The 26,984-nt window shown below is 46.2% G+C and overlaps 1 protein-coding gene across 3 annotated transcripts in view; it reads right to left on the reverse strand.

The window, feature by feature from the left end:
• CARF (calcium responsive transcription factor) overlaps positions 1-26,984 on the reverse strand; it is a 120,422-nt gene that overhangs the window by 23,288 nt on the left and 70,150 nt on the right. For all 3 annotated transcript variants that reach the window (XM_083154081.1, XM_083154082.1, XM_083154080.1), the window contains exons 8-11: positions 22,155-22,275; positions 15,735-15,878; positions 9,115-9,345; positions 4,570-4,741 (exon numbers count right to left, since the gene is read on the reverse strand). In XM_083154081.1, the coding sequence (XP_083010207.1) occupies positions 4,570-4,741; positions 9,115-9,345; positions 15,735-15,878; positions 22,155-22,275 (668 nt within the window). The remainder of the gene's footprint in view (positions 1-4,569; positions 4,742-9,114; positions 9,346-15,734; positions 15,879-22,154; positions 22,276-26,984) is intronic.

Genomic DNA, 26,984 nt, shown 5'->3' on the forward strand with positions numbered 1-26,984 from the left:
AATGTCTTTTATCAGCCTTAATTACTATGTTACTATGTATAACCAAACACTGCTGTTTCCCCCTCTCTTCTCCCATCTCATCCTTACCAAACCTTGACATTTACCTTCTTGCTACTCTCCCAAGTCCTAACTAAACATTCTGGTTCCCCTCTAACACTTATCTTCTCTCATCTCACCCTAACCAAACATTACAGTTTACTCTCACTCTTCTCCAATCTCACTGTAACCATGCATTATGGGTCCACCCTAACTTCTCCTATCTCATCCTTACTAATCACTCTGGTTCCCCTCTAAGGTCCATACACACTGGGCGGGTATGCCCAGCATGTATGGACAGTGATGATCACTATCATACATATACACACTGAGCGGCTTTCCCCTTGCCCGATGCCATCGGCGCTATGCAAAGCCGTTCCAAAAAACCACTTATCTGCTGGTATTACCAGCAGATGAGCAGCTTTCCCGGTGATGATGCGGGAGGGCGCAGCAGCGCTCATCGCTGGGGCATACACACTGGGCGGCTTTGATCTGAAAGCCGCTCAAATTTGCTGTTTTGAGTGGTTTTCAGCTCAAATTCGCCAAATGTGTATGGTTTTTAACTCTTCTCCCATCCTGTCCCAACTAAGCATTTTGGTTGTACCTTGTAACTCCTGTCCCATCTCATTTTAACCAAACATTCCAGTTCCACCATAACTGATCTCCCACCTTGGCCAAGATTCCCCAATGAGGTTCTGTCATCTATTCCTTACACCACACAAACACTCCAATGGGAACATAATTCTATTCTCAGATAAGTGCAATGCTGCACTTCTTACACAAGACACAGCTTACAGTGTGAGCTTCCCACTTTATACAGTAGGACAGCCTGAAACTGTATAACCATGAGGAAGGGATAACAGAATGTGTACATAGTGCATGGCCATTATAAACTAGTAAGCCCGTTTGAAGCAAAAGCTTCGAATGCTAGTCTGTGATCTTCTGTTCACACGGACACTAGACATATGAATTATAGATTAGACCCATCAGCAATAATCAGGGCCGCCAAGAGAAATGCTGGGCTCCAGTAAAACAATTTCCCGGGCCCTCACCGACAGAGCTCCCCGCACACTAAACCGGCGGTGCCTCCCCCAAGCCGTTGCGTGGTCTACAGAACTGCTTTTATGCCGCTGCTACCAAAGCATATGCAGGGACAGTGTGTGCCGAAAAAATGTACACTGTAATTCCTATTACACGTCACACACCCATTACATATTATACTGCATGCCATAATGCCCATTACACTTTATGCCACACACCATGATATTCCATGCACCATAATGCTTATTACATATTATGCAACACACTGTAATGCCTATTACATATACCACACATTTTATGTCACATACAGTAAGTTCCGCTTACCTAAATGCTCATTGCTATGGGATTCATGCTTGATGCCAGGAAAATTAATTTGGGAGGATCGATCTGTCAAATAATTTGACCTTCATCATAACAAAAAGGGAAGTAATTTCCCATTCCTTTAGCGCTGGTCTGTTTTCCACCTGAGTGTGTTTGGATTATCTCCTTATGTGTCTCTTTTTTTTGGGGGCCCAAAAAAGTGCAGTTCGTCCTTTTAGGCAAATATTAGGTGGTATCCCTTCCAAGTACTTCCTCCAATAAGGTGGGGGTATGGCGTCCCTCCGCCCAGATGGAATATCTGAAGTGTTTGTATGGTCCTCGGCAGGCAAAGTAGAGAGGTGGCGTTTCTCCACAGTTGTTTGTGGGCCTGCACACAGATCCTAAGATCGAGAGTGGCACACACAGATGGGATTTCCACTGTAGTTGTAGGATCACTTGGAGACACAGTTTTGAGGAGTAGGTGGATGAATCAGCACTTCTTTTGCACCAAAATCCGACGCGTTTCGCTGCTCATGCAGCTTTTTCAAGGTGGTTTCTTATGTACAGAGTGTGGGTATAAATACCTTCTGTAATTACAGCATAATTTGTCCCGGGACGTGAGGCTCGAGATAATAACTCTAAAATCGGTGCACTTATTCATCAAATATCTAGGACAAATGCCTCTGCAATTTTACTTTCCACTGACGCAGAGAAAGCATTTGATAGGATTGACTGGAGCTTTATGTCCGGTGTACTACACCACATGGGACTAGGTTCTTATTTCTACCAACGCATTCTCGCCCTTTATAGTAACCCATCAGCCAAAGTCAGAGTGAATGGCTCTCTCTCCGGCCCTTTCGCTATCAGGAACGGCACCAGATAGGGCTGTCCCCTATCGCCACTAATTTTTATTTTATGCATGGAGGCACTAGCCTCATGTATTAAATCAAACCCAGATGTCTCTGGTTACACCCTCTGCGTTGCTGATGACCTGCTTGCTACTTTAACTTCCCCGACTACCTCCCTCCCCAACCTGTTAGAGGAATTCCGCTTATTTGGAGGCCTCTCAATTTTCAAGGTCAACTATTCGAAATTGACTGCCCTTAACATCTCCACACCTCTCCATATGCTGGCTGAACTCAAATCTGCTTTCCCCTTGTTCCAAACTCCCCCATTTCACTGATATATGGGACCGGGAGCTAGGTGAGGAAAATCAATTGGGAGAAAGTTTTCTGCTTGGCTCATGCGTGCTCCACAAGTGTGGGGGTAGGCGAGACCCAGTATAAGTTGTTGTCTCGATGGTACAGGTGCCCGGACACCCTCTCCAGGATGGGCATTGGGGGTCCCAAATTTCTGCTGGCGTTGCTCTGGGGCTAATGGTAACCCCTTCCATATTTGGTGGCAATGCCCCCTCATAATACCCTTCTGGTCTGAGATCTTTAAACTCTCTAGTGTTATATTGGGAGACCCGGTTCCCACAGACCCACAGTTCTGGCTGCTCCATCTCTCTCCCGCCCCTCTCTCAAGATACAAAAAATCCCTACTGTGCAGTTTAAATAATCAGTTATTCCAGTGAGATGGTGTTCCACTTCTCCTCCAACAATTAGAGACTGGTTTAAAAGAATAGATTTTTACATGGATATGGAGGATATCCTGTCCTCGGTAGATGATGGATATGCTCAATTCAGGGATACATGGCCCCATTGGTTAGTCTTTCGGGATTCAAAGACCTATAGCGATGTTATGGCATCCCAATCCCCGTGATTTGCTACTCTCTGTTTTTGCCTTTTTGGGCAAGATACATTTACTATATTTTTACTCAGAGGAACCCGGAGTAATCCCCATCCCTCCCTCCTCTTCCCCTTATTCCATTCTTCCTCCTTGCTCTCCCCCTCTTTCTTTTTATATACTTCACTGTTCAACTTCATACCAATTTTATTTATATTTGGTACTTGTTTCCTAGCAGGGCGCCCAGATTTCCTACGTACGCTCAGTAGTTAATTTATTCACTGCACTCTGAGTGAAATCGCATCGCATGGCCCTTTTTTGTGGCATGAGATGTGAGATGAGATCAGATGAGATCTCAGTAGTTCATATGGTAAAACACCTAAAACAGCACCACTCTCCACGTCACCCCGAAGCGTGGCGAGCCCCACGAGGGGCAGCGGAACGCATCCTCCGACCTTTTCATACCCCCACTATCCACGTCGGGGTGGAGTTGAGTTTATATAGTGTGGCGAGCGCAGCGAGCCACCGAGCCCGAAGAGTGGCGATCCCCCTCGAGGGGACGCGGAATACATGTAAAGTAATCCGCCTACGCTCGCCACGCTTCGGGCTCGGTGGCTCGCCACACTATATAAAATCAACTCCACGCCGACGTGGATAGTGGGGGTATGAAAAGGTCGAAGGGTGCATTCCGCCACGCTCGCCACGCTTCGGGGTGACGTGGAGAGTGGTGCTGTTTTAGGTGTTTTACCATATGAACTACTGAGATCTCATCTCATGTGAGATGCGATTTCACTCGGGGTGCAGTGGATAAATTAACTAAATTAACTACTCAGATCGCATCGCACACATCGCAAGGCACAAAAAGCAATGCGATGCGATGTGCCATGCGATTTCACTACGCAGAATAGCCCACTAAGCAAGTAGCTTAGTGGGCGCGCTGCTAGGAAACAAGTACCTTGTATTTTTCTGTATTCGGTTATTTCAGACCGCTTTACACCAGTCTACGTTTATACCAAAAAAATGTTGTATACCTGTTGTATTTCAAACCAATAAAACTTAATTTGCACTAAAAATATTCTGAAATACGGAATAATCGGTTATCCAAAATTCTCCTGGTCCTGAGTATATTGGATAAGGGATACTCAACCTGTATTCTATTTGGATTCGGGAAACTAAGAGATGTTAATAACGTTTAATTGAAGACTGCGTCTTGGCTGTAAGAGCGCAGCATGCTTCAGCAGTGATGGGCATGTGCGTAATAACTAATACTTCTAGTAATACCATGACCCTGGCACCCAGCAGCCAAACTGGAGACTTGTATTATGCGGGCTTTAGTACAAAGCAGGGTACTAACAACCTGTTGCAGCTTTGTGTCTTTGCGTGAACCTGCGTCCCATCATACTCCATGTCTGCACATGATAAATAGCTGCAACATAATGCACCATGACAGAGATTTACACGTACCTCTCTGATCGCTCCTGGGATCGCTTCTTGGTCATAGAGGAGTTCTCCATTTCCCAGAGCTTTCTGTGCCTCATGAATGTGGTTTTTTAGGTCATTCACAGTTGGGAAGTAGCATAGGTTATGTCGTTCCGGAATTTCATCTAGTTTGAAGAGCTCCCGCTCCACAAATTTCCTGGTGAGAAGAGAGACAAATAATAATAAGAGTTTATTATAAAGTAACACTGTATAGGGCAGTATTCAATGAGAAAAATTTGCAGTGTTTTATGGTGAGTTTGTGCTTTTCTCGCGTTGGAGAATTTTGGTCTCAAAAAGCGAACAACCCTATTCAACGTGCACTTCTCGCCGTCTTTCTGAGTGATTTTCGCCGTGCCTCTCCATGTAGCAATTCTCCATCTTTTTATGGAGAAGTGGAATGTGAATTATTAAAATAAAAGGTTTTTTGTTTTAATTTTGGTGTAAAAAAAATCAGGAATTTTATTCTGTGACGGGGCATGCTATTTTTATTCATGTGCTTATAGCACATGAATATATATTTTAATAAAAAAAAAAAAAAAATATATATATATATATATATATATATATATATTTTTTTTTTTTACACAGAGCAGCCAGCAGGGGGCCGGGAGCCCAGCCACTCATTAGATATTCATATATTCACTGCACCCGATCATTACATATGCATGATCGGGAGCAGTGACTATACCCGGTCCCCTGCTTGCTCTGGGGGGTGGCAGCTTGTGCTGCCTGGGTCCCGGGGAGCCCTCCTCCCCTCCACAAAAGTTCTGGGGCAGGCAGGGAGACTTTAATCTCCCTGCCTGCCAACGTCCCACGGCTCCCTGCAGGGGTTAAGATTCGCCGCGAGGGGCAACTCGCCCCTCCGACATTGAATACAGGGAGAGCGAGTGGCAGACAGCCCTCCGGAACACAGCGAGTGTGCAGTGAATCCTAAACAGGATTCACTGCACACGGCGATATTTTACATTGAATACTGCCCTGTATAGTAAAAAGTATTAAACCACGAGGGGTCACCTCGCGCTCTAAAACACTTATACTAATTAGATAGGAATTACCACTTTGGCCCAACTTTCTCAATAATTATATTGGGTTTTTATTCGCACAATTCAGATAACTTGAACAAAAAATTTAAGAATAGACACAGAATTACCATATAAAATTGTATCGGACAATTGGCATATGGTAAAAATCTACCTTATCGGAGATGGGTAAAATAAAATGAAAATCAACATAATTCAATAAAAATGGTAGAATACAAACATATACAAACAATGTAGATGGCGGATTGATATAAGAATGATGTTCCTTAATTGTTAGTCTATGTCTGTGGTCCCCCCCCCATACCCACCCATATGTGTGTGTGTACCGGTATTAGCTGTTGTAACTAATAGAGACAAATTGATCATTCTTATATCAAGGTACTATGTTTCAGTGTCCATGTCGACTGTGTCGACATTCAGGACGAAAAAAGTGAAAAACCCCATGTCGATCTGTGACTGTCGACCTTCCCCATGTCTACCTAATGATTGTCGACCTAATGACCCTGTCGACCTTCAGCATGTCAACTTTAATGCATGTCAACCATTTATAAAGTAACAATGAACAGCCCACAAATATATAGACATTTACTGGTGTTTTCCATACACTCATACAAATGACTAACTAATTACTGACAAGATGTAGATTGGAGATTAAAAAAAACACCATTATTAATACTAACACTGTAACCCACTCCCAGCCCACGGTGTACATAGGAGCATCACTGTGGTGTGGTAGAGTCCCTTATATGACCCATTTCACCTTCTGTCCCTTTAGTCCTGTGTGTTTGGTGTCTCAAGCGCAGCATTCCGGTGATTGAAGAGAAATAGTAGTACGTATTATTCGCAGGTTATGAACCATAGTAATAGTAATGAAAGTATTGCCACGTGGAAAGGGGACATATAATAATCAGTTTAAACCAGCTTCTTGGTGGGACCCCCAGGGCAAGGTGACGAGCATAGAACAAAGACACAACTGTGCATTATATATATGTTTATCTATCTAGTGTATGTGTGTAACCGAAACACTGGCATCTGCTGGCAGCAAGTGAAACTACATCTCTTTCTCTTTCACACATACAGAAGCACAGAGGCAATCACAAGGTAGCAGACAAAGCTTCTGCTTTGAGTGGGCTTAGCTAGTGTATGTATGTATGTATGCATATTGCAGACCCTCTGTAAGGTGCATGTTGGCTCCTGCCAGCACCAAAAAAACTGAATTGCCTGGCCTGGAGGTGGGGTAGAGGAGGGGAGGAGCCTGGTCTGCCTGGGAGGCAGAAGAAGTTTAACCTCTAGGATGCTGGAAGCTCTCTCTCCCACTCCACTACTCATCGTTAGCCTGTGGCCCAATGACGTGTCCCAAAGAATAAATAATGATTTTAATTTTAAATAATTATTTTGTTCTTAAGAGTTTGCTTTCTTCAGAGAATGTTCCTTTTGAAGAAATTCCAGCATTGCAGACCAAGTTCACCCCACGCTTCCAGAAGCACCTCCCACATGTTGGATTGGCTTGATGGGCACTTCTTGCATACCATACGGTCAAGCTGCTCCCACAACAGCCCAATGCGGTTGAGATTTGGTGACTGCGCTGGCCACTCCATTGCAGACAGAATACCAGCTCTCTGCCTCTTCCCCAAATAGTTCTTGCATAATTTTGGAGGTGTAGATTGGGTCATTGTCCCATTGGAGGAGGAAATTGGCTCAAATCAGGAGCTGTCCACAGGGTATGGCATGGCGTTGCAAATGGAGTGATAGAATTCCTTATTCAAAATCCCTTATACATTGTACAAATCTCACACTTTACCAGAACCAAAACAGCCACAGACCTCAAAACAATCACATTACCTTCACCATGCTTGACAGATGGCGCCAGGCGCTCTTCCAGTATCTTATCACTTGTTTTGCATCTCACAAATGTTTTTTTCTGTGCGATTCAAACACTTCAAACTTCGATTCGTCGGTCCATAACACTTTTTTTCCAATCTTCCTCTATCCAATGTCTGTGTCCTTTTGCTCATATTAATCTTTTTCCTTTTATTGGCCAGTATCAGATAGGGCTTTTTCTTTGCCACTCTGCCTACAAGACCCCCACCAGGAAGTTGCCGCTTCACTGTAGATGTTGGTTGTAGTTGGAGCAGTTGCTTATGATTCATTATACTGTAATTATAGGTTTGAAAGATGCAGGGAGGGAATTTCTCCAAGTCATCTACCATTCAAGCCCACGCCTTTGGAAAGCCTAATCTAGTACATGATGGCTCCATCATATCAAGGGCCCAGAACCATTCTGCTTCCCCCCAGGACACATTTACATTGTAGGATCCACCCAATTTCTGCACTGGACTGAAGAACAACAAGAAGCTGCGCTGGAATGTTCTTGTATCTTGTGGATCTATAGTTGGAGTTGGTCAAACACTCTTCCGATCCCACCTAGCTCATAGACATACTGCCAGTGGTGTCTATTTCATAGTGCAGGGTGTCTAGCTAAAGGTACTCAGCAAAAGCATATGGTCCATCACATGTCACATGTAGGTCCATGGACTTATTCTGCACCCTTCCAACAGGGTTGAACCAACCACGCTGGTAGGGTGCACACCCCAAGTGGTTGGGATCAGGAAAAGGAGATATAGTAGATGCTAAGAGTTGCTTAACAAGAAGCATCTGGTCCAACGGGAACTCTCCCAAACTCTCCCAACAGCAGTGGGGTCCATGTTCACGCTCCAGAGTCACAGAGGTCAACATTGACTGACTATAGACTGCAATGTATTAGTCAGAATTGTGAGTGATACTCATTACAGTATGTTTATATACAGTGTAGTTACAGTGTCACATGTATGTAATAATGAAGATTGGTGTAGCTTGTTATCCATTCATTGTCCAGAATTAGAACCGTGGTGGTTTTGGCAGACGAGTTATAGTAGCATCTACTCTTGTTGGAGGTTCCTATGTACTATCATATTATTATGCATTCACATATTTCACACTTTACCTATAACACCAGAACCTATAAAGGTATCCCAATCACTTAGAACAGCATGCGAACCAATGTGTTGGGAATGGTAATCCCAGTCACTACCCATACTGGCAGTGACAGCAGGAGGAGGTGACGAAGGCAGCATCTCCACGTCCCATTAGCATCCAGCAGCGGCTGAGCGATGCCAGGGAAAGTAGGAACATTACTATAACATCAAAAACCATGTAACCATGGCAACCAGCCAGCTTTGCAGTAACATTTAGAATTCTATTAAATGAAACACAACAGCTGATTGGTTGCCACTCTTATCACTGCTTCATACGTTTACCCCATTGTTTAAACTGAATTTCCCAGGCAGGGAGTGTGGGATAGAGGGAAGCCTCTCTTTGGCTGTATAGCTCAGGTTTCCTGTGTTCTTCATGGAGCAATAAAAAAAAAGTTTCTAGATTTATGACACTTGATCAAACAGCTCAAAATCCATTCTCGATACAAGAAACTACTAGGAAACTTACGGATCATTACCTTAGCTGTTTCCTGACAGCATAAACCTCATCAATCCCTCCAGAAACCAGTTCCCGGATCTTATCAGCTACACAAGGGTGCAAACGAGAGGGCTGGGCCGAGCCCTCATCACAAAGCATCTCCTCTTCTTCCTCAGTGACCGGCTGGAATGGGGCAGGTGATGGAGAGAAACAGCTCATCTCCAGACTGTGATACTGATGCGCGTCCTGGTCAGGTAACTGGACATACCACCTGCACACAGAGGGGTGAGAGATCAGCAGCGGCGTCATGTTGGACAAGAGACATTGGTATACAGTGCAATGACAGTAAGACACGGTTGCAGGCTGACGTCACACAGGCAGCTGGATAGCAGTGTCAGTCTGCATATCAGGAGGAGGTTGGGTAATCTGAAAAGTTGGCAAATGATATAAAGGATTTAATATAAAATCACTAGTGGTTCGGGAATATATAACATCGCTGAGAAAACCTTCCAATCAGGCCCAGAATGATTTTATATCATTTCCCAAGTGGAACAAAAAGCAAACATGAAACCATTCACGTCATTAGGTCATGTGAAGGAATGACAGGGTTCCTATCTGTATTGTGGGTACACTGTATGTGATTGTGCTCTGTAGTACAGACTAGTTATGTGCTGCAGTCAGTGCTGGGTGCTACGGTTAGTTCTGCTGATGACTGCTTATTAGCACAGGGCAGCATGTGATGGAATTACAAGGTTCTGGTCTGTATTGTGGGTACACTGTATGTGATTGTGCTCTGTAGTACAGTCCTGTTATGTGCTGCAGTCAGTGCTGGGTGCTACGGTTAGTTCTGCTGATGACTGCTTATTAGCACAGGGCAGCATGTGATGGAATTACAAGGTTCTGGTCTGTATTGTGGGTACACTGTATGTGATTGTTCTCTGTAATACAGACCTGTTATGTGCTGCAGCCAGTGCTGGGTGCTACGGTTAGTATTGCTGATGACTGCTTATTAGGACAGGGCAGCATGTGATGGAATGACAAGGTTCCTATCTGTATTGTGGGTACACTGTATGTGATTGTGCTCTGTAGTACAGACCCGTTATGTGCTGCAGTCAGTGCTGGGTGCTACGGTTAGTATTGCTGATGACTGCTTATTAGCACAGGGCAGCATGTGCTGGAATTACAAGGTTCTGGTCTGTAGGATGACAAAGGCCCTAGTGGCTGAAACGCGTTGGGGCATTCACAACACTGAACTACAGGCACAGTACATCCTTCTCAACCAGGCGCAGTCTCCTCTACCACAGAGCTGAGCGCACGGACATTGCGGCGAATCCAGTGACGTCACCAGGTTTGGCCGTGTTCTCGCGAGACCGGCAACCCGGAAATCGCGTCCCGTCCACAGTGCCTGTGGAGCCGGGACATCGGAAGGCTGCTAGCGGCTGCTACAGCCTCTCACCCCTCCACAAGCTAGGCAAAGCACGGACTTCCGGCTGCGCTAATCTGCTGTACACAGGGTAAGCGCTCAGTGAGCGGCACATCGCTCACTACCAGACTTTCTCACCCACAGACAATAACGCCGTTACTCTGTATGAGACATAAACCAAGGAGGTTTATGGTAAAAAGGGTTCTGCTGACACCCTCATCCCCGCCAGGGCTCATATCAGCACACCATTTTGTACTTTATCACTTGTACTTTATTACCCTCTCCCACCGGTGCCTGACATTAACGCTGAGACTCTGTATGAGACATAAACCAAGGAGGTTTATGGTAAAAAGGGTTCTGCTGACACCCTCATCCCCACCAGGGCTCATATCAGCATACCATTTTGTACTTTATCACTTGTACTTTATTACTCTCTCCCACCGGTGCCTGATGCATGAGACATAAATCATAGGAGATTTATGATAAAAGGGGTTCCCCTGATACCCCCATCCCCGCAAGGGCTCATAGCATTTCCAGAGCATCCCCCCCTCTCTCCCCTCCCCCCCCCCCCAACCACTGCTGCTGTGAGACATAAACCAAAGGAGGTTTATGGTAAAAGGGCTCTGCTGAGACCCCCATTCCCGACCAGGGCTCCCAGTTTTCCACCCACCCCCACCCACCACCCACCGCCACCACCGCTAGGTCACAGACTTACCCTCCGGACCTAGCACCGCATACCTCTCACTGTACTTCATTTCATTTGATATTATAATAAACGTATTTTACATAAACAGACTGCATTTCCACATCATTTTTTCATAGAGCATGCACATAAGGTGAGCGCATGACAATTCCCCTTTTTTCTACTGCACTTATTGTGAGATTTGACCACTCAGTCATAGCTGCTCCCACAGACATAGTGATTATTAGCGCCATAACCTACCTTCTCCATTATTTTATATCTTGCTATGGGCAAGTTATAATGAGACGCTAATGCGTCTCATTGGTTTGGTCAAAAGGCGCTAGGCTGAATCTGGGTGAAAACTTTGGCCGCTCTTATCAGGTGTGTAGGATAGTGTAAGTGCATACATTAAAGTACAGTATGCCTGAGTTTGATTATTAAAGAGAACTTTTTTTTTTCAACACATTTACAGTAGGTCAGGTACTGTATATTTAACACACAAGAAATCCTGCCTCCCTCTAAAGCTGGAGTAGCCAACCCTAGTCCTCGAGAGCTACCAACAGTGCATGTTTTGCAGGTCTCCTCACAGAATCACAAGTGAGCTAATTAGCTCCATCTGTGGATCTTTTAAAATGTGTCAGTGATTAATGAGTGCAGCTGTGCAGCAGCTAAGTTGTCTGGAAGATGTGAACTGTTGGTAGCTCTCGAGGGCTAGGGTTGGCTACCACTGCTATAAAGCTTTCCGTGCATCTACACGGGCACGGACGCTAGTGCATCTACACGGGAGTGGCACGGACATCTACAGTACAGTACAGTACTGTACGTCAGTTAAAGTATACAGGGGTAGTTTTATTAACCCCTTCATTGGTGGGTTTTTTTGGGGGGAGCGCTCCCCACTGGGTGAGTTTTTTATGGGGAGCGCTCCCTTAAAAAAAACCCACCACTACCCCCCCTGGGTCCGGGCAGCGCCGCTGAACTGTCAATCAGCGGCTGCCCGGACCTGCGCCCCCCGTGGCGCATCGCTGTCCCCGGCAGCCGGCTTGTCATAAGCCGGCGCCGGGGACTTCTATTGAAAACCTGGAGGGGAGGGGGGAGGAGGAGGCGATGCTGCAGAGGGGAGGGAGCCGGGCAGCGCGACGCTGCCTGAGATCAGAGTGAACTCAGCAGCGCTGCCCGGCTCCAAACAGTGGCAATCCCGAGAATTTTCCGGGCTTGCCAGGCTGGGCACTGAGGCACAGCCCGGAAAATTCTCGGGATTGCCACTGAAGGGGTTAAGCTTGGTGAAGTGATAAAGTGTCTGGTTTTTATCACTGGTCAATCAGCTCCTAATGTACAGTACCTGTCATTTTTCAAACCAATCCTGTAACTTAGGAGCTGACACTTTATCACTTCACCGAGCTTAATAAATCTGCCCCATTGTATTTAATATGTAGCTTACTTAGCAAAACAGTCCCTTGTTAAAGGTGTCAATCCCCTGCAAATGTGTGTTCATTTATCCCCCCCCCCCCTCCTGCAGCATACATCTACCCCACCATGTGCTTTTCCTGTATTGTGTACCTCCGCAGAATGCACACCCTGCTAGCTCTGACCTATGCAGTGCACCAAGCTGGTTGCCTCAGATGGTATCTCTGCGGGCAGAATGTGGGTCACGTGGATGTCTCTGTGCAGGGTTTATCATACTACCACACAAGTATTTGCTTTCCGATATCTGCATTGGGTCCTTGTATGGCTCACCTCCTACAGTGTAACCTTCGTAGTGTGCCCACCATGGCTGCCTCATCTGGTGCACTTGTGGATGGGATGAAAAATACATGGACCTGAGTATACACTGAAATCACCCATTTTGGGTAATTTCTTTTATGGGTGATCTATTCCACCCAGGGTAATCCTACGCAGAGCGCCTAAAATGGCTGCCGCACCTGGTACCTTGTCAGGGTGGAGAACACAACCCATGTTATTGTCCAAAATGCTGCACCAATCCTGCATTATGCTTACTGTGTGCTTTAGGGTTTATTTTGTCTGTGACTTGTCTGTTATTGTACTACCAACATCCTCTGTATTATGTGCATTGTTTTTTAATGTCTGTAAAACGCCTTGAGTCCTGTTGGAGAAAGTGCGCTATATAAATGAAACTTACTTACTTAATACACAAAAAAATCCTGCTTTCCTTTATACTGTACAGTAGCTTTCCGTGTGTGTGTGTGCAGGGCAGGGACGCTAATGCATCTCACTGTTTTGGTTTTCACTACTCACTGGCGTACAGGATGTGACGCTTGCTCCGCGCAGGACGCACATGGGTTTCCACTACACTAGACAGTATGGCTGCTAGTAGTTCTAGGAGAGAAAGGCCCTACAGCTGTGGGGAACTAAAGGTATTGGTGGCCTGGTGGGACAGACTGCTGGCCTCTAATAAAGTGGTGGTGGAAGTGTACCAGGGGGCAAACCGTGCCACCCGGGAGCAGTTACAGAGGACAAGGACCGTGAGGTCCCTCCAGAGGCGCTGGAGCGACCTTGTCCGTCGGGACCTCTGACTTCTGGAGTCCCTAAGGGGAAGTAAGTACAGTATTGTTTAATACTGTACCACAGGGTACTGTATTTTCTGCTTGTTGCCATGGGGGATTTCCTATTTGTTTTTAATGTGGCGATTACTGTACATACTTGTTGCCATGGGTCCTTACATGCCCGTTGCCACAGGTTATTTCCTCTTTGTTTTCAATGTGGTGATTACTGTACATGCCTGTTGCCATGGGGGATTTCCTACAGTATTTGTTTTCAATGTTGTGATTACATGCTTGTTGCCATGGGGAATTTCCTACATTATTTGTTTTCAATGTGGTCATTCCATGCCTGTTGCCATGGGGTGATTACATGCTTGTTGTCATGTGGTCCTTACATGCTCATTGTCAGGGGGGATTTCCTACAGTATTTGTTTTCAATGTGGTCATTATATGCTTGTTTTCAATAGTGTGATTGCATGCTTGTTGCCATGGGGGATTTCCTACAGTATTTATTTTCAATGTGGTCATTACATGCTTGCTGCCATGTGGTGCTTAAATGCTTGTTGCCACAGGGTATTTCCTACAGTATTTGTTTTCAATGTGGTCATTACATGCTTATTTTTAATGTTGTAATTACATGCTTGTTGCCATGGGGCAATTCCTACAGTATTTGTTTTCAATGTGGTCATTACATGCCTGTTGCCAAGGGGTGATTACATGCTTGTTGTCGAGGGGGATTTCCTACAGTATTTGTTTTCAATGTGGTCATTAAATGCTTGTTTTCAATGTTGTGATTACATGCTTGTTGCCATGGGGGATTTCCTACAGTATTGTTTTCATTGTGGTCATTACATGCCTGTTGCCCTGGGGTGATTACATGCTTGTTGCCATGGGGTCCTTACATGCTTGTTGTCACGGGGTATTTCCTACAGTATTTGTTTTCAATGTGTCAATTACATGCCTGTTGCCATGTGGTCCTTACATGCTCATTGTCATAGGGGATTTTCTACAGTATTTGTTTTCAATGTGTCAATTACATGCCTGTTGCCATGTCGTCCTTACATGCTCATTGTCATAGGGGATTTCCTACAGTATTTGTTTTCTACGTGGTCATTACATGCTTGTTTTCAATGTTGTGATTACATGCTTGTTGCAATGGGGGATTTCCTACAGTATTTGTTTTCAATGTGGTAATTACATGCCTGTTGCCATGAGGTGATTACATGCTTGTTGCCAAGGATTATTTCCTACAGTATTTGTTTTCAATGAGATCATTACATGCTTGTATTCAATATTGTGATTACATGCTTGTTGCCATGGGGGATTTCCTACAGTATTTATTTTCAATGTGGTCATTACATGCCTGTTGCCATGGGGTGATTACATGCTTGTTGCCATGTGGTCCTTACATGCTCGTTGCCACAGGCTATTTTCTACAGTATTTGTTTTCAATGTGGTGATTATATGTTTGTTGCCAAGTAAGCCCAAGAGGGGCCCTTACAAAAGTTTGCTATGGGGCCCACACAGTTCTAGTTACGCCCCTGTCTAGTGGAAGGCCCAGAACAACGGGTGAAAGGTCTGTCCTGCATACACCAACTTGACATGGGACAGAGTTCCTGGCCACTCCAATAGGCTTCACAGAACGTTTTCCGTCCCTCTCTGAAGTTCTTATCGAAACCCTTCCAGTGGAAGGCAATGAACAAGCTCTCCATGCCCCTGGTGTGCCCGAAATACACCACTCTATGGTTGGCTCCTGGATCTGACCACATTTCTATTCATAAACCCAATATCCTTTACCCCCTCTATGCCATATCTTGCTTTCCATATCTGTTGCATATCCCTGACCCACTTTGTGAAGTGGCAGGACCCCTTTTTGGGCTCCCGAGGCCCCCACTGGGTTGGGATTGGAGGTTTAGTGGCGGTGAACCTAATCATGCCACTTTGCATTGGCTTCGGCCAAATCAGTCCAACAGTGTCCAAATACATACCGGACAAACAAACAAATAACAGACAAGAAATATGTAAGCGATAGGTCAATGATACAATTACGGTCTTACCTTAAAACACCGTCTATTCCATCCAAATCCTTTTTTAGTAAGTTAAAAGCTTTCTCTTGTTCCATTTTAATCAGTTTCTTGTCAATATTTGGATCTGTAGGAACTCTGTAATTAGGGAATTTCTTTACCTTTTTGATGTATATTCTTAAAAAAAATAAAAAGAGAAATATATTATTTAGGTACAGAAAAAAAAAGGGATTTTTTACTTATAGTTAAATTCTTTTCTCTGATTCTACAGGTGGCATTGAACGTCACAGTGGGGAATAGAAGGGCGACTACCAGGAGCATGGGCACTTTAAGAAATTAAAGAACTCTGGCTGACTCCTCCCTTCTACTTCCCCTTCCCAGGCAGTCTGAGTAATTGTGCAGGGAGGGAGCTGGAAGAAAACATACTTCCAAAGAGGAGGTTAAACATCACCCATCCTAACATACAAAACATGACAGGAACAGTGACAATAGAAATTGCAAAGAGAAGCAACCACACACATAAATGACAAGGGTGCTCCAACAGACAACTGGAATCAACCCTGGCAGTACACTTCAACTTAAGAGGAAAGTAACCTGAACATACAGAAGAGCAGTAACGGTAAGTACAAAGTCCCATTTTCCCCTTCATCCACTAGGTGGCACTGGAGTTCACAGTGGGGATGTCCCAGAGCTCCCATCACGGGCGGGACAGCACTGACATCCTCCCAACACCAAACGGCCAAACTGGGAAGCCTAGGCCGTGAAGGTGTCAAAACGGTACAACTTGATAAAGGTCCTCTAACCGGACCAAGTAGCGGCCCTACACAGTTGATTCCTAGGGCAGCTGCCCACAAGGGACCAACCGATCACCTTGAATGCACTGTAATAGAGGAAGGTGGCACTTGTTAACCTGCCACATACAGCTGACGAATGGTTAAGCTGAGCCACCTAGCTAACGTTTGTTTAGACGCCGGCCAGCATAATTTTGCCAAGTCATACAAAACAAACAGAGTATCAGTTTTCCGTATGTAAAATGTCCTGGAGTTTTAGGTCTTAAGAGCACGCATCACATCCAGAGATCTGGAGTCTGCGGAATCCTCCCGGAAGGCAGGCACAACAATCGGTTGATTGATGTGAAATGAGGACACAAGGTTAGGTAAAAATTAAACTTGTGTTCGCAATTCTGCCCTATCTTTATGGAAAATTAAGAATGGTGGATGACAGGACAGTGCACATAGGTCCGATACCCGTCTGGCCGAAGCCAGTGCCAAGAGTAGGAACATCTTTGAGATAAGGTATTTTAGGTCTAACGACTGGTTCAAACAACAGTGATTGTAAAAACAAAATGGTGCGGTGGCAGGTTGAAAGGGGGTTGAATTCTAAAAAACCCCTGAAAGAGGCATTAATGACAATTTTCGCTGAAAGAAAATAGAAAGGGTGGACACTTGTACGTTTAAGGAGCCCAGGAAATGTATGCTCTCCAGATACGGAAATAGTGAACAGAAGTCACCTACTTTCCGGCATGCAACATGGTAGGTGTTACTGCCGAGGGAATACCCGCCCTTTTGAGGATGGACCTTTCAGTAGCCAAGCCGTTAAATGAAGTCACCCTAAGTCCGGATGGACGAAGGGACCTTGTGATAGCAGGTCCTCTTGCAACCGCAGAGGCAACGGTTTGTCCACGAGAAGAAACATAAGACTGGTGTACCAGGACCTGTGCGCCCAGTACGGTGCTATGAGAAGTACCGCGACTGCCTCCCTGCAAAAGCACTGAAGGATCCGTGGTAACATCGGAAACGGAGGGGAAAGTTAGACAAACAGGTAGCACAATGGGACCATCAGTGTGTAGACCCCCACCGCTGCCGGATCCCGAGTCCACGCAAAGTACTGTGGCAACTGATGGTTGTGTCACTGTGCCATCAGGTCTATCTGGGGCACCCTCAATGATGTATCAGACTTTGGAAGACTTGCGGATGAAGTGTCCATCTCCCTGATGTATGTCGTCTAGATAAGGCACCACCGTTATCCCTTTGGATCATAGTAACTGCATCATGACAGCCATGACCTTTATAAAGATCCTGGGTGCCGAGCACAGCCCGAACGGCAGTGCCTGAAACTGGAAATGGTGTTCTCGAATGGCAAAATGCAGAAACGTCTCATGTGCCTGCCAAATGGGTACGTGTAGGTAGACGTCTTTGATTTCCAGGGACACCAAGAACTCCCCTGGTTCCAAACCTGCGATTACAGAATGTGACAATTCCATTTTGAACTTCTCCACTCATAAGCTGTCCGGCTTTGGCACGAGAAAATTGCTGGAATAGAATCCCTGCATACGCTGTTTGGTTGGGACTGGTATTACCAATCCCACCTTAAGCAGTCTTTGGACCACTGATATCAGTGCCTTTTGAAAATCTATTTTGTAGCCAAAGGCCACTAAATCCCTGACCCAAGCATCATGACTGGACTGGAACCAGGTCTCCCGGAAAAGATGCAGAACTGCCCCCATTATAGGGCCCCCTAAGTGGGATGGAAGCATGTCATGCTGAGCTGCGGAGATGACTCCCCTGCCATGGCCAGATGAAGCACCGGAATCTAGCCGTTGGACGAGATGACTGACAACGGCCCCTGAACTTTGTGCACGTCAACCTAGACATCATCAACCAAGACGTTGTATAATATACAACACCTGTTCTGTTTTACTGTAGGTGTTTTAAGTCAGATCTTTCACTGCCACTATTACTGTTTATGTAAATGCATTCTGTATGACAGCAACATCCTACCATCCTGCTACAAGAATATATAACCAACTAGGTGATTCATCGCGCCCCGTGCCCCCCCCCCCTCCCGCAATTCACGGACCCCCCGCGCCCCCCTCCCGCGATTCACAGCACCCCCTGCGCCCCCCCTCCCGCAATTCGCAACCCCCCCTCACGCGCTTTGCGGACCCCCGCCCCCTCCCCCGATTCGCTGACACCTGCGCCCGCCCCCCTCCCGCAACTCTGCCCCCTCCCTCCCTTGATTCACGGCACCCCCCGCGCCCCTCCCACAATTCACGGCACACCTGCGCCCCTCTTTAGTCCCCCCGTATGCCCACACACCCCTATCACTACCCAGCTTCCTGCTCTCCTGAACCGTAACTTCCACCACTGAGGAGTCGCCGATGCTGTGTTGCCCACATACCCCTATCATGCCTCATAGCCCAGCCTCCTGCTCTCATGCACCCTAACTTCCACCCAGTAGGAGGAGACACTGACTCAGGGCCACCGTCCTGTACTGCCACGCTGGACCCTCACCCCCTGGCAGAAGCTGCACAGTGTCTCCCACCCTCCTCTTTAGTCCCCCTTATGCCCACGCACCCCTATCACTACCCAGCCTCCTGTTTTCCTGTGTCGTGACCTCCGCCAGTGGGGAGCCGCTGACTCAAAAACACCCTACTATACTATTGCACACACACACCTAAACAACACGCAAACACAGCCCCCCCCCCCCACACACCCACAAATGTCACTGTACCCTACACACTATCAATGTACATCTTACTCTGTAACCGCTTTTTAATTAAACAAAACAATACACACCCGCTTCCAAATCATATGCTCTCTATTTTACACATTTCACCTATAACTCAAGTTGCAATACAGGGCATCTTACATACAATTCTAACCATATTTCTCATATACAAACATTCACAAATTAAAGGGGGCACAGCCCCTTACGCCGGTGTGAAGAGCATCACCTAGTATATATATATATATATATATATATATATATATATATATACATATACATATATATACACACACATGTCTGATTGTGTGTCTCCGAAACACTGCCATCTGTTGGCAGCGAGTGAAACTCCATCTCTTTCTCTCTCATACATGCACAAACACAGAGGCAACCACAAGGTAGCAGACTAGCTTTCGAAGCATTTGCTTCGAGCAGGCTTACTAGTAATTTAATATCACTCTAGTTTTTCTCACCCGATGTTTCATTGGGAGTAACTGAATACCAGTCATAGTCTCCATGCGGCCTTGCTATGTATAGTGGATGCAAGGAAGAGAAGATTACAAAATACTATCCATGGGAGTGAGACCTGCTTCAACCTAAGATCACAGCCTGCAGGGCATGGAAGAGAGCGGGAGTTTCCGATGCAGCAACCAAGACTACACCAATGTTGCAGCTATTTGTAAATGAGCCCAGCAGTGCCCCCACACCGTGACTGCACTCTCCTTCTGAAGTGCTACATCTCCCTGCAAGGGGAAAGCACTTGTACAGTATTTCCCTATTACTAGTCTGCCTGTGTCTGCCACATACTTTAGGAAAACCCAGCAAGATGACGCCACCACTCTGTGCTCAGAAGGTCAGCTACATCTACAGAAACAACCTGTGACTTGGTCCTAGCGGTGCAGCCCAGTCACCAGTGTAGAGCGGAAGACATAGAAACACATGCCTGATTATTGCCCTTTAGTAACAGTGATTTTCAACCAAAATCTCCTCTTTCAGGACTGCCATCACTGCTGCCATGACCTCACCATCTCCCTCCTCCTCTCCTACATCTCCACTCCCCTCCTTCCCACCCCTGTCCTCATTTTACCCCACCACTGCCGCTGAAGTCCATTCTATCCTTCAATACACTTCTCCCTCCACCTGCCTGCTCGATCCTATCCCCTTCAATATTATCCGTCGTCTCAGTCCGTCTGTCTGCTCTCACCTGGCTCACCTCTTTAATCTTTCCCTATCCTCTGGGATCTTCCCCTCCTCCTTCAAACACGCTCTTGTCTCCCCAGTTCTCAAAAAAAAAAAAAAACTCTCCACCCAACTACAGGCCCATCTCCCTTCTCCCTTTTGCCTCCAAACTCCTAGAATGTCTGGCCTATAATCGTCTCCAAAGCCACCTTACTGCTAACTCAATACTAGACCCCCTCCAATCCGGGTTACGCCCTTTACATTCCACTGAAACTGCTCTGACCAAAGTCACTAATGATCTACTATCGGCTAAATCCAAAGGCCTCTTCTCTATACTCATCCAGCTTGATCTGTCAGCTGCCTTTGACACTGTTGACCACCCTCTCCTGCTCAACACCCTCCGCTCCTTTGGCATCACTGGCACGGTCTTCTCTTGGTTCACCTCATACCTCTCCGATAGCTCCTTCTCCGTCTCCACTCTGAGCTCCTCCTCGCCTACTACCCCGCAGCCAGTTGGTGTTCCCCAAGTGTCAATCTTTGGCCCTCTCCTCTTCTCCCTCTACACCACCTCTCTGGGCACCCTCATCAGCTCCTACGGCTTCCATTACCACCTTTATGCTGATGATACCCTAATCTATCTCTCCTCCCCCGACCTATCCCCATCACTCCTGTCCAAGGTCACCGAATGCCTTACGGCCATCTCAGCCTGGATGACCCAACGCTTCCTGAAACTAAACATGGCTAAAACTGAACTTCTCCCTCTCTCTCACAGTCTTGCCGCTTTCACCTCCGCAACATCTCGCGCATCAGACCATTCCTCTCCACTGACGCGAACAAAATTCTCATTCACTCTCGTCATCTCCCGCCTTAACTACTGCAACATCCTTCTCTCCGGGCTACCTTTCGCCCACCTTGCCCCTCTCCAATCCATTCTTAACGCTGCTTCTAGGCTCATCTTCCTCTCCTGCCGCTCTACCTCCGCCTCCCCCCTCTGTCTATCTCTTCACTGGCTCCCCATTCCTTTCCGAGTTCTCTTTAAACTCCTCACCACCACCTACAAGGCTCTCTCCTCCTCCAACGCTCCTTACCTCTCTTCACTGATCTCTATCCACACTCCCTTCCGTCCTCTTCGCTCCGCCGCCTGACTTCTCACCTAATCACCTCCTCCCATTCCCGTGTCCAAGACTTCTCTCGCGCTGCCCCCCTGCACTGGAACAACCTCCCACCACCCATCAGGCTTTTTGAATCCCTTACCTCCTTCAAGCGCTCCCTCAAAACCCTCTTCTTCCAACCAGCCTATCCCTCCTCCTCCTAACCTGCCTACCCTACCCCTCCATCCGTTCCTACTTATCCTATTGTTTTTTGTTCGTCCACCCACCTCCTTTTAGTCTGTTAACTCTTATGAGTAGGGCCCTCCTTCCTCATGTACTTACCCTACCTCTTTACCTCACCAGTGCTCCTGCCCTGTTCTTCCCTTCCTCTACTTCATCTTCAGTCTCCTCGACAATTTCAACACCTACTTCAGAACTGATGCCCAATTTTAGCTCTAACAGTTATACCCCTATTTATGCTGTATTTTATCAACACACCCTGTACATTACCTTGTAATTAGTTTTTTTGTTTGCTATGTACGGTGCTGCGGAAACTTTGTGGTGCCTTATAATTAAATGAACTACTACTATACCCAGTAGTGATATGAGCACCAGACAAATGTTCTGCCTTTTCTAGTACATTGTATAATATGGAATGCCATCATCCTGTACCCACCTTGCTGGGCATGTCGCTTTGTAAAGCTGTCCGCTTATACTGTCACTCTCAGTGCTCTTTTTGGGCTGTGCTCCTTTCCTCCTTGGCCCATACTGACACTCCATCACTATAGCTCGGCTTCCTGCAAGTAAAACAGACACATTTCCAATGGACTTTGTAAAAAGTACAACGGGCTGCACCTTAAGGTATCTGAGCTTTTGGTACAAGAAACATAGCCCATGTGCCATACGAAGCAGCTACATACGGTGACACTAGCAACATAGATCATGTGCCAGACAGATCTGCTACATACTGTGACACCAGCAACATAGACCATGGGCCATACAGAGTTTCTACATACTGTGACACCAACAATGTAGCCCACGTGTCACACAGAGCTGCTACACACAGTGACACTAGTAACATAGACCATGGGCCATACAGAGCTGCTACATTCAGTGACACCAGCAACACAGACCACGTGACATACAAAGCTGCTAAATATGGTGACACCAGCAACATAGACCATGTGCCATACAGAGCTGCTACATACAGTCACACCAGCAACATAGACCATGTGCCATACAGAGCTACTACATACTGTGATACCAGCAACATAGTCCATGTGCCATACAGAGCTGCTAAAATACTGTGATACCAGCAACATAGGCCATGTGCCATACAGCGCTGCTACATACTGTGATACCAGAAGCATAGATCATGTGCCAGAGCTGCTACATACTGTGACACCAGCAACATAGCCCATGTGCCATACAGAGCTGCTACATATGGTGTCACCAGCAACATAGCACATGTGCCATACAGAGCTGCTACATACTGTGACACCAGCAACACAGACCATGTGCCATACAGAGCTGCTACATACAGTGACATCAGCAACATAGCCTATGTGCCATACAGAGCTGCTACATTCAGTGACACCAGCAACACAGACCACTTGACATACAAAGCTGCTAAATATGGTGACACCAGCAACATAGACCATGTGCCATACAGAGCTGCTACATACAGTCACACCAGCAACATAGACCATGTGCCATACAGAGCTACTACATACTGTGATACCAGCAACATAGTCCATGTGCCATACAGAGCTGCTAAAATACTGTGATACCAGCAACATAGGCCATGTGCCATACAGCGCTGCTACATACTGTGATACCAGAAGCATAGATCATGTGCCAGAGCTGCTACATACTGTGACACCAGCAACATAGCCCATGTGCCATACAGAGCTGCTACATATGGTGTCACCAGCAACATAGCACATGTGCCATACAGAGCTGCTACATACTGTGACACCAGCAACACAGACCATGTGCCATACAGAGCTGCTACATACAGTGACATCAGCAACATAGCCTATGTGCCATACAGAGCTGCTACATATGGTGACACCAGCAACGTAGACCATGTGCCATACAGAGCTGCTACATACTGTGATACCAGCAATATAGATCATGTGTTAGAGCTGCTACATACTGTGACACCAGCAACATAGGCCATGTGCCAGAGCTATTACATACTGTGACACCAGCAATGTAGCCCATTTGCCATACAGAGCTGTTACATACTGTGACACCAGCAACATAGACCATGTGCCATACAGCGCTGCTACATACTGTGATACCAGCAATATAGATCATGTGCCAGAGCTGCTACATACTGTGACACCAGCAACATAGGCCATGTGCCAGAGCTATTACATACTGTGACACCAGCAATGTAGCCCATGTGCCATACAGAGCTACTACATACTGTGATACCAGCAACATAGTCCATGTGCCATACAGAGCTGCTAAAATACTGTGATACCAGCAACATAGGCCATGTGCCATACAGCGCTGCTACATACTGTGATACCAGCAACATAGCCCATGTGCCATACAGAGCTGCTACATATGGTGTCACCAGCAACATAGCACATGTGCCATACAGAGCTGCTACATACTGTGACACCAGCAACACAGACCATGTGCCATACAGAGTTGCTACATACAGTGACATCAGCAACATAGCCCATGTGCCATACAGAGCTGCTACATATGGTGACACCAGCAACGTAGACCATGTGCCATACAGCGCTGCTACATACTGTGATACCAGCAAAATAGATCATGTGTTAGAGCTGCTACATACTGTGACACCAGCAACATAGGCCATGTGCCAGAGCTATTACATACTGTGACACCAGCAATGTAGCCCATGTGCCATACAGAGCGGTTACATACTGTGACACCAGCAACATAGACCATGTGACATACAGAGCTGCTACATACTGTGACACCAGCAACATATCCCATGTGCCATACAGAGCTGCTACATACTGTGACACCAGCAACATAGACCATGTGCCATACAGAGCTGCTACATACTGTGACACCAGCCACATATCCCATGTGCCATACAGAGCTGCTACATACTGTGACATCAGCAACATAGACCATGTGCCATACAGAGATGCTACATACTGTGACATCAGCAATGTAGCCCATGTGCCATACAGAGCTGCTGCATACTGTGACACCAGCAACATAGCCCATGTGCCATACAGAGCTGCTACATACGGTGACACCAGCAACATATCCCATGTGCCATACAGAACTGCTACATACTGTGACACCAGCAACGTAGACCATGTGCCATACAGCGCTGCTACATACTGTGATACCAGCAATATAGATCATGTGTTAGAGCTGCTACATACTGTGACACCAGCAACATAGGCCATGTGCCAGAGCTATTACATACTGTGACACCAGCAATGTAGCCCATGTGCCATACAGAGCTGTTACATACTGTGACACCAGCAACATAGACCATGTGACATACAGAGCTGCTACATACTGTGACACCAGCAACATATCCCATGTGCCATACAGAGCTGCTACATACTGTGACATCAGCAACATAGACCATGTGCCATACAGAGATGCTACATACTGTGACATCAGCAATGTAGCCCATGTGCCATACAGAGCTGCTGCATACTGTGACATCAGCAATGTAGCCCATGTGCCATACAGAGCTGTTACATACTGTGACACCAGCAACGTAGCCCATGTGCCATACAGAGCTTCTACATACTGTGACATCAGCAACATAGACCATGTGCCATACAGAGATGCTACATACGGTGACATCAGCAATGTAGCCCATGTGCCATACAGAGCTGCTGCATACTGTGACACCAGCAACATAGCCCATGTGCCATACAGAGCTGCTACATACGGTGACACCAGCAACATATCCCATGTGCCATACAGAACTGCTACATACTGTGACACCAGCAACATAGACCATGTGACATACAGAGCTGCTACATACTGAGACACCAGCAACGTACTGTAGTATATAATATATAGCGCTCAAGGTGTCACTTGCAGCAAAAACACAAGCATAGTACTTTTTATTATGCTGTAACTGACACCGGAGCCATATACAGTGGCTCTTATTCTGGTTCACAGTCATTAGGTCAACATCATTAGGTCGACATGTGTCTAGGTTGACATGCAAGAAGGTCGACATGGGTTAGTTTGACAGGGTCATTAGGTCGACATGGGGTTTTTCACTGTTTTTTGAGCAAACATGTGCCGACAGGCAGTATTTCATGCCCTACCATCCACTGTCTAACAACTTGACCGTATGCCCCTGCAGTGTACATGGTTTTGTCCATTTGAGAAGGAAATTTCCTTTGCGAGTGAACCAGAATAAGGGCCATAATGTACTATGCTTGTGTTATAGCTGTAACTGACACCGTAGTACTGTACATAATGTACTATGCTTGTGTTATAGCTGTAACTGACACCGGAGTGCTGTACATAATGTACTATGCTTGTGTTATAGCTGTAACTGACACCGGAGTGCTGTACATAATGTACTATGCTTGTGTTATAGCTGTAACTGACACCGGAGTGCTGTACATAATGTACTATGCTTGTGTTATAGCTGTAACTGACAACGGAGTGCTGTACATAATGTACTATGCTTGTGTTATAGCTGTAACTGACACCGGAGTGCTGTACATAATGTACTATGCTTGTGTTATAGCTGTAACTGACACCGGAGTGCTGTACATAATGCACTATGCTTGTGTTATAGCTGTAACTGACAACGGAGCGCTGTACATAATGTACTATGCTTGTGTTATAGCTGTAACTGACACCGTAGCGCTGTACATAATGTACTATGCTTGTGTTATAGCTGTAACTGACACCGGAGTGCTGTACATAATGTACTATGCTTGTGTTATAGCTGTAACTGACAACGGAGTGCTGTACATAATGTACTATGCTTGTGTTATAGCTGTAACTGACACCGGAGTGCTGTACATAATGTACTATGCTTGTGTTATAGCTGTAACTGACAACGGAGTGCTGTACATAATGTACTATGCTTGTGTTATAGCTGTAACTGACACCGGAGCGCTGTACATAATGTACTATGCTTGTGTTATAGCTGTAACTGACACCGGAGTGCTGTACATAATGTACTATGCTTGTGTTATAGCTGTAACTGACATCATAGCGCTGTACATAATGTATTACGCTTGTAGTATTGCTGTACCTGCGTATACAGCATCATGTAAAAGCTGCTGTTGGCAGCGAAACGCATCGGCTTCAGGCACACTGCCACCCTTTAAATTATACGCTGCTATTCCGGATACTACCCACGTCACCAGAAGTGCTCCTAACCACAAGACAGGACAATACAGCTCCCCCACAATCCCCCATCTCCATGAAGGCACGGCACCATATTCTGGAGGAAAGCCACCTCTTTAAAGACCTGCCATAGAGATCAAGTGGATACCCACGCTGCTTCAGATATTCC

Source organism: Crinia signifera, chromosome 7, assembly GCF_055691185.1.
Source record: "Crinia signifera chromosome 7, ASM5569118v1, whole genome shotgun sequence".
Lineage (NCBI taxonomy): Eukaryota > Metazoa > Chordata > Amphibia > Anura > Myobatrachidae > Crinia > Crinia signifera.